We start from the raw sequence: 14,326 nt of genomic DNA, 5'->3' as shown, positions 1-14,326 counted from the left end.
TGTATAAATGTTGCTGCCTCTATTAGCTGCTCTCTAATAGCCTTCATTTAGAGTCACACACACCCATTTGACCTATCTCTTTGAATTACAGTAAATAAAAGTCAATTTCAAAGTGAGGGAGTCATTTTTGAGAGTGACGTAAGTCAAGTGTGACCAAAAATATAATCACGCGAATGAACAAAAAACTCGCTCCACTAAGTGCGAAAAAGGACGTCACACACGCACTTCAGTTGAAATTGCATGAACGAATGAACAAAAAGCAGATTTGAAGTGGTTGTGACGTCATATGGTCGTAACAAAAATCGCGACGACGAAATAAAAAACATAGCAGGACAAGTCCTGACGCACAATTCAAAGAATTCTCATTGACTAAACAGAGAAACTAGACCTAGAATGGACTATGAGTGAATTGAGAAAACCATTTTAAAAAAAATCAGATAAAAACAAAAAATAAACAGAAAATCAATGTCAAATTGCCGCATGTGAACAAAAAAACCACTAGCGAGAAATAAAAATTTAATTCAAATAAAAAACTAGTCCTAGAATGAGCTGTGAACGGATTGGGAAAACCAATTAGAAAAAAAATCCAATCCAAAAAATCGAAAAAAACAGTAAAAATCAGAGTGAAATTGCCGCATGTGAACAAAAAACCACTACCGAGAAACCGAATTTTTGTTCAAACACCGTTTTCTAACTCAACTTTAAAATTAGTGCAAAAAAAATCACGCCGCAAAACCACTCGCTTTTTCGCAACATTTCCTGTTTCGACGTGACCAAAATCACTACTCCAATTTGACTTCAAAAATCATGAAAATGTGTGAACAGATCTTATAAAAAATAGCCGGAAGAATTCCGGAACCGACTCGAAGTGGAAATCAACTTAAATGCCATTCAGCTACTCATCAGACAAAACCTGTCTCCACTAATTTAGGATTATCTTGAAACAAAACTTAAAACGAAAAATTAAAAAAAATCAAATCTATTAAAATATGATAAAAAATCTGATCAAAATTTGCCATGAATCGAGACCCCCCAAATAACTATCTCTGTCAAAATTACTTCATCAACACAACTAGTACCTACTAAAAACTCTTGTGAGAAGTTTTAAAAATACTTGTTGCCAAATCACGAAAAAGTAAGCTCTTACTAACAACTTTGACTAGAAAACTGGAAAAAGTTAATAAATTTTTTAATATTACAAAAGCACATAAATCCAAAGAAAAATTCTTTTCAGCCAAAAGGGTATTTCAGCCAATTTGCGCTATTTTTCGTCATATTTGTCAACAAAAAATTGCTTCATATCCACAAAACTGCTACTATTTGTTAACTCAAAATTGCTCAAGTAAAAGGGGTCTTTTCAATACCCATTTGAGGTAGTAAAACAAAACAAAAGTCAAAAAATCGCAAAATTAACCCAAAAATCAGTAAAATACATGAAAAACCTCCGAATTAGCATAAAATTAATATAAATTTCCAGAAACCTTCAAACCACAACCAACACCAGCCTAAAAATTAGAAAAAAAATCATGAACAAACCTCCTAACCAAAAAATGAAAAAAAAACCGCTTTAAAATGCCGCACGTGAACAAAAAATTTCACTCGCTTACAGAATTTTTTTTCACACCTCAATTTTTCGCTCTCTAGAAAACAGCGATATGAACAAAAAACCACTCTATTTTTGCCCCACTCTTCATTTTGTTCAGCAACAAAATCACTCCAAATTTTTTCACGTGTTTCATTTCCCGCTCCAAAATTCACTCCAATAAAATTGATTATAAAAAGGACTTCTCCAATACTCCTCTTCGAGTCGTAAAAAGACAGCACACCAATACAATTCAAATTCTTTGAATTGTAAAAAACCAAGAGAAGGCCAATAATAGCCCCAGCTATCGGTGTGCGGCTGTTAATAACTTTATGTGAGAGCAATTAAAACTAACCTTGTGATTCCTCGGTTTGTAGCCATGATAAGCACCGGAGACATGTCACTCTCCAAAGCCCGATTGAGGAATGAAAAACATTCGATGTCCAACATATGTACTTCGTCAATGAATAATACACCAGGCACTATATCCGCTTTTCCCTCCTCGCGCCATTCGGCTACTTTCGCATTTATTTGGTCACGCACTTCCGGCTTAATTTCTCCTGTATCTCCGGAAAATAGAGCTAAGAAACCTTGACTGCGGCTGTTAATGACGTCAATTTCATGTAATGACACTGTGTGAACAACTTCCTTTCGCTTCTGCAGTTCTCCCTCGGGACATTGCACAAATTTGGTCTGACTACCCATTGCATCGTAATCTCTAGCTCTCGTAAACGATCTCCCAAGACGGGAAATTTTTCCGGTCGCTTTGTCAATAGTGATAATATCTCCAGCTTGCACTTTTTCTTTGGTGAGGGACTCGATCATTTTCACCCCCAAGTCGTATATAGTTTCCATATCTGTGGTTTTTAACGTCAGCTTTCCACTTTTATTGCCTTGTCCAGTAGCCGGTCGGTCAATTTGGATTTCAACAACTTCACCTTCAATCATTTCAGTCTCTTCTCTAAACACAGATCAATTCCTTTTCCGCGTTAACAAAATTTTTGTTCATCTAAGCCTATGTGAAAAAACTAATTAGTTTTTACACTACAGTGGTTCTGCTTAATAGGGTATTTGCACCACCACCGCTTATTACAGACGGCTATCGTTTGCAAGATCTTGCAAGATTACGCACCATTTTGCATTAACATCGTTCCCAAGAATCTTGCAAGATAATCGTCCTTGATAGCCATTATTGCAATCATAAATCATTGTTAAAGTGCAGAACATCACTTACAGATGTTCACATTTTACATGCGAGAATAAAACAGCACCGGCCTTGTATTTGAACATCTCTAGCATAACCGACATTCACGAAAGTGTTCTGTTACTTAAGGCAATTCTTTGATGTTACTTTATCTTACTTGATCCGAATGCCGATTGACTTCCTAAAGGCTTGAGTTAAAGCTTCAGTTTTGCTCATCTCCAGGGAGAATATCTCACTTCCAGCCATTGCCGTGAAAGGAGTATCCTGTCCAAGTGCTTGCGCCATCCCTTAAAAAGAAACGTCCACAAAATCATTTTTGGCGAGTATGGAATAGTGAGTCGACCCTGAACCAATAACCTTTAGGGACGTAAAAGCTTTGCTGCCACTCGGGTCTAATCGGACTTCCAACGAGCACCAATACAAAATCTTTGTTCAAGTCAGAAAGGAAAAAAAACAAAGCGGCATTGCAAAATGATTCCGCTTTGCTTCTATCTTAGTGGTGACTAAATGTAAGACAAAAATTCAGAACAGTCTTAATTTCTTCGGCGAGTTCTTTTTGCTGGAGTATAAAAAACTAGTTTTGATAATGAAATTCATGAACTCCGTGTAAAACTTCACATCTTTGTTCGTTTTTAACTGGCCACGATTAGTTGTTTCTAACTAAAAATGCTGCGACAGCTTTGCAGACATGCGCAGTCAATAACAACAAAAAAAAAATAAGACAAAATTTTTTGAAAAGGTTTTCATTTATTTTTTCAAATGATTAAGAAAAAATTGTATGACCTATGAGTTATTTCTATTAGCTGCTCTCACATAAACTTCAATTAGAGTGACATCTGCTTAGTCTGAAGTTAGCAAAAATCAATTTGAGAGAGAGAGGAAAAACCATTTTTGAGAAAATTCACATGTGACCAAAAACTTTCTCGATAATGCATAAAAAGCCAATCCAGGTAGGAGAAAAAATGACGCCGCACACTCAACTCAGTCAACATTACATGCATAAAAATCAGAATTTAAAAGACCATGACGTCATAAGGTCGCAACAAAAATTTTGACACTTGACCAACAATTCAAAGAATATTTTATTGACCAAACAAAACTAGAACTGGAAACGACTATGAAAAAGACAGTAAAAATTATAGCCAAGTTACCGCATTTGATAAAAAACACTGGCAAGAAAAAAAATGATCGAGCAAGGTTTTTTCTCTCTACTTTTGAAAAAGAACGAAAAGAAAATTCCCGCCTCAAAAAAGCTCACTTCTATCAATGTCCTGCATCCGCGTGACCAAAATCACTACTCCAATTTAACTTCAAAAATCATGAAATTGTGTCAAATCTTAAAAAAACCGGGAGAATTTGATCAAATCAACTCGAAGTAGCAACTGACCTAGTCCCAGACATCTACACACCAAAACTGATTACTCAAGGATATTTGGGCAAATCAGAGGAAAATAAAATGAGAACATAACCGACTAGCGTCGGGCAAATTGCTCTCAAACGACCGGCGAGCGGTTGGCTTCGTTAGTAGCTAGCCACGCTTTAGTGAGGATAGCTTTAGCTTGATTCGACTCTGCAACTTTTAGTTTTCTAGCCTTGTTAGTAAATAAATCAAATCCAAAAAAAACCACATTTTAAAAATTTGCCAAACATAAAAGAAGAGTTTTCGGATTTCGCAGTGAAAAAAAAAAGTTAAAAACTATTTTTTTTACTCTAATGTTCTGTCAAGTAACTCATCTGCAAGACTTAAAAAGTTTCGTTGGCCAGTAACGATCGTTAAACCCTGAAAAGGACAAAATAATTCAATAATCTTGAAAACTATCCAGTATCACTAAATCAAACTTTAAAAAATTTCACTGGCTCATAAAGATCCATAAACTTGGAAAATGAAAATAATTTTCAGAAAATTTAAAAAATTTATATTTTATCAGAAGATTGCTCAAGCTGGAGTCATTAAAATATTGATAACCATTCTATTAACTCTAGAAACTATGCAACAGCTTATTATTAAACCTAGGAGGAGATCCCTAGGACCCTGGTGCCGCAAAAAAAAATCAATATTCAAAAAACTAGAGAAAATTGCAAATATTGCTATAAGTCCTGATAATAAAATCTCGAAAAACATTCCATTGCATCTACAAACTATGAAGTAACCTATTATCAAACCCCAGAGGAGGTTATGTGGCTCTTGAGGCTGAAGAAACCTAATAAATGACAAAAAAATTTCAAACAACTTGAAAAAAATGCAAGTTTTATTAAAAAATTGCTCAAATTTGTGATTTCAAAAAGTTGAAAACTATTTCATGGCAAAATTTTATAGTAAATTATTATCAAATCCTTAAGGGGTTTTCTGGCCTATGCGTCTGGAAAAACGTGAACAATGAAAAAATTTCAAGAAAATTGAAAAAAATTGCACGTTTTGTCAAAAAAATGCTAAAATTTGTGATGTCTAAAGGTTGAGACCATTCCACTACCCCTAGAAACTATGCAGTAACCTAAAAACCCTAAAGGATGTTCTTTGACATCTAGGGCTGGTAAAACTGAAAAATGACAGAAAATGCTGACAACAATTTTCAAAAATCTTGAAAAAAAATTATGAAAATCAGTGTAAATTTGCGTGTTTTTAGTGAGCGGTTGTTCATCAGTTCAGTAGCTGGCCACGGGGGCGGGGCAACAGCACAGTGGTGGGGGGTCAACAGTGGGGGTGTCTTCAACCTCTAAGAACCGCCCCTCATACCATAAGTAAAAGTCTCCAAAACTGTTTGAGCTGAAAGGCACTAAGAGAACTTAATGACCAATGGGTGCTGCCTGTTTATCCCCTTTTTGAGGACAAAATTGGGTCAGACAAGAAATCGGTCAAGCAAAAAATTGCATTAAAAAGACCGACAGGACTGATACAATTGCTACAACCTTCGTTTGAGAGCAATTAAAAAGCAAAATCTTCAAAATTGGATGAAAATTCATTTGAAGTTGCACTTCCATTGCAGAACCACGCCATACAATTTCTTTATTTTAAACATACCCGGCAGATTGCCGGAAAATAGCCGCCGTTGATTCCAATAAGCATGATTGGGATTGAAAGAATAGAAGATATTGAAAAAAAAAAGATTTTTGTACAAAAACATTTTTAAGTCCAATTTATTTTGATGGCATTTCGTAGTTGAACATAACGTACTTCTGTTTATTAGAGAGGGGCTACTATCAAAACCAATAAGCATTAGAGATGGTAACTAAGACTTATAGGAACGACGTTCAAATAGCGGGCATCTAAAATTGGGCTTTATGGGTTTATCCCGTTTCTACTTCTGACTTCAATTTTTTATACTGACTCTGTTCATTTTGAATTGCTTTGCTGAGCAACTGATGTTCAAAATCGCTTTTAGCAGAATGAGAGAAGAGAGAAACTAGCATAGAGAAGTCAAAAGATATCACGCAAAATGTTGAAAAAGCGGCAAAATGAGGTAAAGCGAAACATTTTTTTATTCGACGAAGTAAAAAAAAATAGGAGCGCTATAATAGCCGGCTGAGAAGATGAGGGCGGCTATTAATAAACGCGAAACCAGAAATGAATTTAAAATAAGAACGAAGAAAGCAAAAAAAAGAAAAAAGGGAAAATCAAAATCTAACAACCAATTTAAAAATCTATTTTATTTTCCTTACAAGTAAAAATGCCCTAAATAACATTTCAGATTCTCCTCCTAGTAACAATATATTAGTCAAATATTAACTACTGCATTAATAAAAATTACTACCAAAGGCACATGGTTAAAAAATAATAGGCAACAAATCAGACAAATATAGTTGCCAAATTGACTTAATTTAATCACTCGTCTTATTCAAAAACACCTGAAAACTATCATCAAGCAAAAAACGTTGCCCAAAACTACTGGAAAAATAATTCAAACCCAAAATCTCGCATACCACTAGAAACTGAAAAAAGATACAATTGCTAAAAAGGCCTTTAAAACGACAAAACAGCAAAAATAGCGCAAAACTGCATCTTTATTTCTAATATTTACTTCAGAGTGTTAAAAATTCTTCCAAACATAAAATACTGTTTAATACAATTGAGGAAAAGCATTTTGACTCATAGTTAGAGATAAAACTAAAAAACTGCTTTGAAAAGGCCACTCGAGCCCAAAAAAAAATCGCTCGCTTGAGCTGTAGTCAAATTTTCCCTACATGCACAATTTAATGGAAATTTTACTTTGTGGTATATGATGGAAACTCTATATTTGTCGAATCAGTTTTTCATTGTTTCAAAGGAAGCGCAACTACCAGTTCGATAAACGCCATCCCCTAAAGAGATCTAGAGAAAAGCCCTCTTTAGATACCATTATTCCAAGTCGATAAGATCTTTAAAAAGCAATTGTCTCTCCAGCCTGAAAGAGCTTTTTCTTTAGGAAATTTTTGAGACGTTTGTTAAAACAACTGCATGCTCGATCCATGCCTCATAAAATGGTTCACATAATTGATAAAATCACTATTGTTCATTTTCGCTGTCTTCACGCACTATAAAAATAGGCCCTACAAAATCTCTTCACTTATCGCTGAAAGAGTAATTACCGAACCATTGATTTGACAAATCATTTTCGACAATGTTTTCTAGATCTTGAAGTGGCTCAGTTGAGTGCGATATTTTTGCCGATGCTTCTGCGTATTATTGTTTTTACCACCTAATACATGCTAGACTTAAAGCCGAGGCATTTACTGAGTGCTATCAAACGGCAACCAATAAATGAACAAGTTTTCCATGGATATTTCCGCTTATGAAATGCTGCTTCACAATATATCTAAAAACATCGAACGGAATATCTTTTATGATGCAGTTCTCCCTTGGCCAGAGACGTAGGTATTTAGTCCACGGACATTTAGAGGACTGCATTTCAAACCAAGTAAGCCTGAGCGTAGGTAATCGGTCCATCTGGTGACCTCGCTCATCGAGGGGTTGTGTCCGAGAGCCTAATTGGTGAGATGTCTTTTGATTTAGCAGAAACTATAGATGTCATGTTTTGTTTCAATTAGATTACCTCAAAAACCTTCAATGAGAGTTATATATAATCAGTTGCTCTTATCCCCTTCAAATAGAGTTAGCAAAAAAAATTTTAAGTGAGGAAGTTTTAATATTGAGAAGTAATAAAAACTGTCACATTCAAAACAACCATTAACAATTCATCACTAGAGAGTTGAGGGGTTTCATTAACGAGACTAGACCATTGGACAACAATACGGGTAGAAAGTGATTTTTTTTTTGGAAAAAGTAGTGTCAGAGTTTAATCGGTTATCAGAACTGAAACAATTTCTCACTCCATATTAAAGCACTTGGAAAACATTCCATAGTTAAAACTACTTATAATTTTGCTTCCTTTGCTAGACTACACCATCATGACTAACAGCTGTACTCTAATTTGACTCCAAAGAGTCAAAAAAAGTTTAAACAGATCTTCCTAGACAACCGGGGAAATATGACCACATAACTGACAAGATTCAATTAGTTCAATACACTATCATTTTGAAAGAACAAGAAAATCTAAATGAGAAAACACTGAAACAAGTATCTGATACATATTCTAGGAAATTGTGACTTCAAGAAAATAATTGGCAAACACCTTGCACAACAGTTAATTTTCGTTTACTGACTGCCAAATGACAGAAAAACAAACAGATGCAGCCTTAAGAGAGGGACAAAGGCAAAAAATATTCTCTATAAAACTAGAACAGAATTCTTTACTCGAGCACGAGTAACAAGAGTTTTATTATTTTAATAATTGAATTCAAAACGGCCTAAATGTACAAAATTTCACAGGTATTTATAATCCGTATGAGTATGAGAATTTACAGATCCGTCTAGATATAGATAAACTGATATGTGTTAATTTACACCTTAGTTGTGAACAAGTTTTTCCCCTTGCCGTATATGGCAAGTACTGGTGCAGTTTTTTGCACTTAACACATTGTTCTCCCTACCTGAGAACATGTCATTGCTATCTACTGGGAGGGTCGGAGAGTTGGTTACTGATCGAGTTTGGTGGTGGGAAGGTCGAATCTATCTCACAAATTTATGGTTTATGTACATTGATAAACTTGTGGTATAGACAAATTTGAATCGACGATTCGGTTCAAATTAGAAGCCATTATTCAATTTCACTTCACCAAACATCAGGTAAGAAAGTTTTCTTTATATATCGAAGTTTTAACTTAAGTTGCTAAGTTCGCTACTTCTCGATATATCACATCCTCCCTCCTTTTTAAAGCAAGTTTGTAGGAATAGCTTCTCCAAATTTTTCTGGCTGTTTTTTTATTTCTGCTTGAAGTTCTCGTGCCCACTGAAGGTTGTTCCCCTTCAACTACTGAGGTTTCTTCAGTAGAGTTGGGTGATGCCACGTCTATGTCGTCCCTACTGCTCTCAGACTGTGAGTCAGTAGATTCAGTCTTGATGTCGTCAGGTTCCAACCGTGCAATTTGGTTGTCACTAAAAAGAACTGTCTTGTTTGAATTCTCCGGCTGGATGAACGAAGTGTTCATTCCTTTACGGATAATGAAAGTAGCTGAACTGTTCGTCGTTTTGAAGAGGACTCGTTCACACAGATCAAAATCAGTGACTGCTGGAAGTCTTATTTTGCGTCCCAGTAGCAGTTCTACGGGAGTTCTGCCCCGCGTCTTGGAAGTGTTCCGATGTGTCATTAAATCCCGCTGTAGGAAAGCGCCAAATGACACATTCAGACATGGACTCCAGGCTTGGATAGCCCGTTTCACTGTTTGGACCTCTCGTTCAGCAATCCCATTTGCTCTTGGATGGTAGATGGGAGATTCCATCTTTTTAACCCCAAGTGATTCACACCATTGCTTTAGGTCACTGCTCACAAACTCAGGACCATTGTCTGATACTAATGTTCTTGGTATCCCAAATCTTGCAAAGATTTGACTCAAGTACACTTTCACTGTTTGTGAGGTCCTATTTCCCGCAGGGAAGGCTTCTATCCAACCTGATCCCACGTCTACTATCACTAAGATATTACCTTGATCCTCAACGTAGCCCCAGTCCATGTGCAGTCTTTCCCAAACTTCAGCTTCCGGCCAAGTAGATACTGTTTTCCCCAGGCTAGGCCTGTTTTCTCGGCATTCCTTACATTTATTAACATATCGAAGAACATCTTGACTGATGCCGGGCCACCAAGACATCATTCGAACTGCTGTTTCAGTTGCATTTTTGCCTGGGTGAGTCTCATGAGCTTTGGCCATCACCATGGGTCTTAGTTTGGGTGGAATGAAAGGCACAACTCCTCGAAAGATGATTCCATTGTGAATGGTCAAGGCGTCTTTCTGTTGTTCAAATCCTTTCTCTGCTTCTGAGCACTGTTTCCAGATGCCGCGTTTTATTCGTTTGATGACATCTTGAAAGAGTCGATTCGATCCCAGCTCAGTTTTGATGTCTGACTGTGTCACCAGGTCGGATTGGACGAAGTCTATATATTTTCAAGAGCAAAGCAGACTCGATCATTGTCATCATCAAAGTCTAGTCTGCTCAGAGCATCAGCGTGGGGGATCTGTTCTCCGGGTGTATACTTCAATTCGAAGTCAAATCCCATCAGCGCTATCGCCCATCCTGTAATTCTTGCTGATGCTGTTTTCGGAATTTCTTCGTCTGGGGCGAAGAGATATTTGAGAGGTTTGTGGTCAGTATGTAGAGTGAACCTTCTTCCGAGTAGGAATTGTTTTAATCTTGTGACCACAAAGACGATTGCAAGTGCCTCTTGCTCAATATTGGAGTAATTTTGTTCGGCTTGTGACAACTTCCTTGATAAGTAGATCACAGGATGTCCTTCTTGTGAGAGTACCCCGCCTATAGCTTTCTCTGAGGCGTCTGTTGTCACGGCTGCTTCCTTCGTCAAGCTGTAGGGCTGTACAAGAGGGTTAGCACATAACTCGTTTTTGATGTTTTCAAAAGCATTTGGCTCTTCCTTGTCCCATCTGAATTCTTCTTTTCGAATTTCGTTTAGGGGTAGCATTTTGGTTGCAAAATCCGGTATCATTCGACCATAAAAATTTGCAAAGCCGACAAAGGACTCGAGTTGTTTCATATTTGATGGCGGCTTTGCATTTTTGATTTTCTCAACATGTTTAGGATCGGGTTCTATTCCTTCTTTGGAAACAGAGTAACCAAGAAAACTTACGCTTGAAACTGGTTTTGAGTTGGATTTGTTCTCATTGATGGTGAAATTTTTTTCACGTAGCCGACTCGTGACTGCAAGCATTCGTTTCTCGTATTGATCTTTTGTTGTTCCATATACCAGAACGTCGTCTTGGAAAATGACCACACCCTTGATTCCTTTGAGAGTTGACTCAATGCAATTCTGGAAGATTGATGAAGAGTTCTTTAGGCCCTGAGGAAGCCTGCACATCTTGAACAATCCTTGCGATGTGTTGATTGTGCATATTTCTTTTGCATCCTCGTCCAGCTCATTTTGATAATATGCATCTGATAAGTCAATTTTTCCAAAGTAAGAGGCCCCATGGAGATTATGGAAAATGGTCTCCATGTCTGGGATCGGATAGTCCTCGTCCATAACTTTGCCATTGATGTGAACATTGAGGTCCACGCATAGTCTCAGAGCTCCATTTTTCTTCCGCTGCCACACTACTGGTGATGCATTCGTGACCCCACCAGGTTGTACTGGCTCCAGGATGCCCTGTCGTACCATTGTCTCAAGCTTCTCTTTGACCCTGTCTTGGAGAGTTAGAGGTATCTTTCTGGCTTTGCAGAACATTGGCTGTGATCCCGGTATGAGTTTCACATGCGCTTTGTATCCTTTGACTGCAGGTAGTCTTTCATCACTCACTGCATTGATACCTTCTTGGGGTAGTATGTCTCTCCCAAGTACCCCAAATTTTTTGTCGGATTGCACAACTGCTAGTTGTTGTTGCCTATACTTGCTTCCGTTCCACTCAACATCACATGTTTGTGATCCCAGAAGCGTCAGTTGATGACCATCATAGACCTCAAGACGTCTGACTTTCCCATTTAACTGAGGTCTACCAAGCTCAGTCCAGATTGAGGATGATATCACGGTGCTATCAGCACCGGTATCAACTTGCATTTTTATTTTATGGTCTTTTACTGTAATGTACTCCCATGTCACCGACATGTTAAACACGTTTTCCCGTGTATAGTACATTCCCATCTCCATTTCGGATGATGTTTGACCAGGCAACTTACCCTCTTCCTCGCAGAAGTTGTTGTGCTGGTCAGATTTACCTGACTTAGGCTGGGTTTCACTTCTGCACATTTTTGAAAAGTGCCCCACCTTTTCACAGGTGTTACATTTCTTGTTCAAGGCCGGACACGGCTTGCTGCTGTGTGGCTTACCTCCACATCTATTACACAAGTTACCATTGCCTTTATTACCAGTGAACTTTTCACTAGGTTTTCTGAAGGTCTTTTTGAAGTTGTATCCCACTTCTTCTTTTATTACAAATGGTCTATTACCTGTTGAGGAACTCGCAAAAGCCATTGCTTGACTTCTGAACTGTAAGCTTTCTGTCATTTCAGACAGAGACATCGTTGGCTTAGTTTTAATGCCGTCTAATAGTCTTAATTTGGCCTCAGGGTCTCTCAAACCTGAGATAAATTTTATTTTCACCAACTCTTCCTCAGGGTTGGTTACTGTTTTAAGTTTTTCGAAGTCACATTAAAATGCTTCTTCTCTGAGGCGCGCTAGAAAACCGTCGTCAGATTCTCCAACGCCTTGGACAACGGACAGAAATTTAGCCCTTTCTGCCGTTACTACTCTCTCCTTAGGTGAAATATAGTTTTGAATAGCTAGTCTGATCTCTTTAAAAGGAGTGTCTAACAATTTTTTAGGGCTCATAAGGCTCCTAAGTTTAAGAAGTGCGTCCTGGCCGCATATACTAAGAAAGAGATTTGTTACCTGCAGGTCCACAATCGTACCGTCGTTGTTGACTTTATCTTCTTTCTTCTCTGCGCGACATTTCGCCACAAAAGACATGATCCACGCAGTACAGGATTCAGCATTTTGCAGATCCAAGGTTTGTCGGTCGTTTGGTGGTCTGGACACCATTGTCGTGGTCTCGAGCACGAGTAACAAGAGTTTTATTATTTTAATAATTGAATTCAAAACGGCCTAAATGTACAAAATTTCACAGGTATTTATAATCCGTATGAGTATGAGAATTTACAGATCCGTCTAGATATAGATAAACTGATATGTGTTAATTTACACCTTAGTTGTGAACAAGTTTTTCCCCTTGCCGTATATGGCAAGTACTGGTGCAGTTTTTTGCACTTAACACATTGTTCTCCCTACCTGAGAACATGTCATTGCTATCTACTGGGAGGGTCGGAGAGTTGGTTACTGATCGAGTTTGGTGGTGGGAAGGTCGAATCTATCTCACAAATTTATGGTTTATGTACATTGATAAACTTGTGGTATAGACAAATTTGAATCGACGATTCGGTTCAAATTAGAAGCCATTATTCAATTTCACTTCACCAAACATCAGGTAAGAAAGTTTTCTTTATATATCGAAGTTCTAACTTAAGTTGCTAAGTTCGCTACTTCTCGATATATCACAATTCTCTATAAAACTAGAACAGAATTCTTTACAAAAATTGAATTCCTAACCATTACTCTGATTTCTAAAAAAATACTTCTGCTTGTGCAGTCAACTACCCAAAACCTGGCAGAGACATCGAGAAACATATAGAAAGTGAAAAGAACACAGGAAACTTAAAAATAAGAGCTTGTGAAAATTCATTTTAAAAAATAGACAGAAAACATTCAGTCAATATTTGCTTAAAATTAGTATATTTTTTTACTTAAAAAAACAACTGAAAATTAAAACCAATCAATTCGAAAGACAACCAAACTGCTAAACACTAAAAAACTATTTTTATGATTTAAACAAGGGTGAAATAATTTTTAATGTCCAATCAACACCACGAAATCTGCAATCGTCATTAGACTACAAGTTTATCATTGTTATCAACACTGTTACCATGTAAAGGGATGCGATAAAATTGTGAGAAACTCGAAGTCTAATCACGTCAACAGTGTGATAAATTATACAACTGTTGTATTAGCAACGAGAGTTGATTAAAAACATTACTAAAAGGTTGTTATCGCCCTCTCCGAATTATTCAGCTACTCGGCTTCTGCTAACTTCTCGATGGCGATAAATGTGGTAATATGAATTGAATGAAAAAAAAAATGAATTTCAAGCTGAAAAAACTGCTTGAAATGTCGCAACTGATTAAAAAAATTTGCTCACAGCGAATTTTTTTGACTTCTATTTTCTCGCTCTCTCTAAAATGCCAAATGCAAAGAAACTCACTCTACCTTCTCTCTGCTCTTCGGCAATTTGACTTTAACACTTTTTAACGCATTCGACTTCCTGTATCAAATACGCTCCAAAATTTCCGATAAGAAAGACGCTCCACCAAAACTCTTCAACACGTAAGACGACAGCGCACCAATACATGTGAAATTCTTTAAAAAGTAAAAAAAAATCAAGAGAAGGTCAAA

At 37.1% G+C, this 14,326-nt stretch overlaps 1 protein-coding gene across 2 annotated transcripts in view; it reads right to left on the bottom strand.

Annotated features, from left to right (window-relative positions):
• The window catches only part of LOC142339191 (ruvB-like 2), a 510,084-nt gene that overhangs the window by 5,580 nt on the left and 490,178 nt on the right, over positions 1-14,326 (bottom strand). For both annotated transcript variants that reach the window (XM_075388995.1, XM_075388994.1), the window contains 2 exons: positions 2,944-3,073; positions 1,938-2,543 (listed from right to left, as the gene is read on the bottom strand). In XM_075388995.1, the coding sequence (XP_075245110.1) occupies positions 1,938-2,543; positions 2,944-3,073 (736 nt within the window). The remainder of the gene's footprint in view (positions 1-1,937; positions 2,544-2,943; positions 3,074-14,326) is intronic.

Source organism: Convolutriloba macropyga, chromosome 5, assembly GCF_964194025.1.
Source record: "Convolutriloba macropyga chromosome 5, txConMacr16.3, whole genome shotgun sequence".
Taxonomy (NCBI): Eukaryota; Metazoa; Xenacoelomorpha; order Acoela; family Convolutidae; genus Convolutriloba; species Convolutriloba macropyga.
This window is presented reverse-complemented; position numbering and strand designations above follow the sequence as displayed.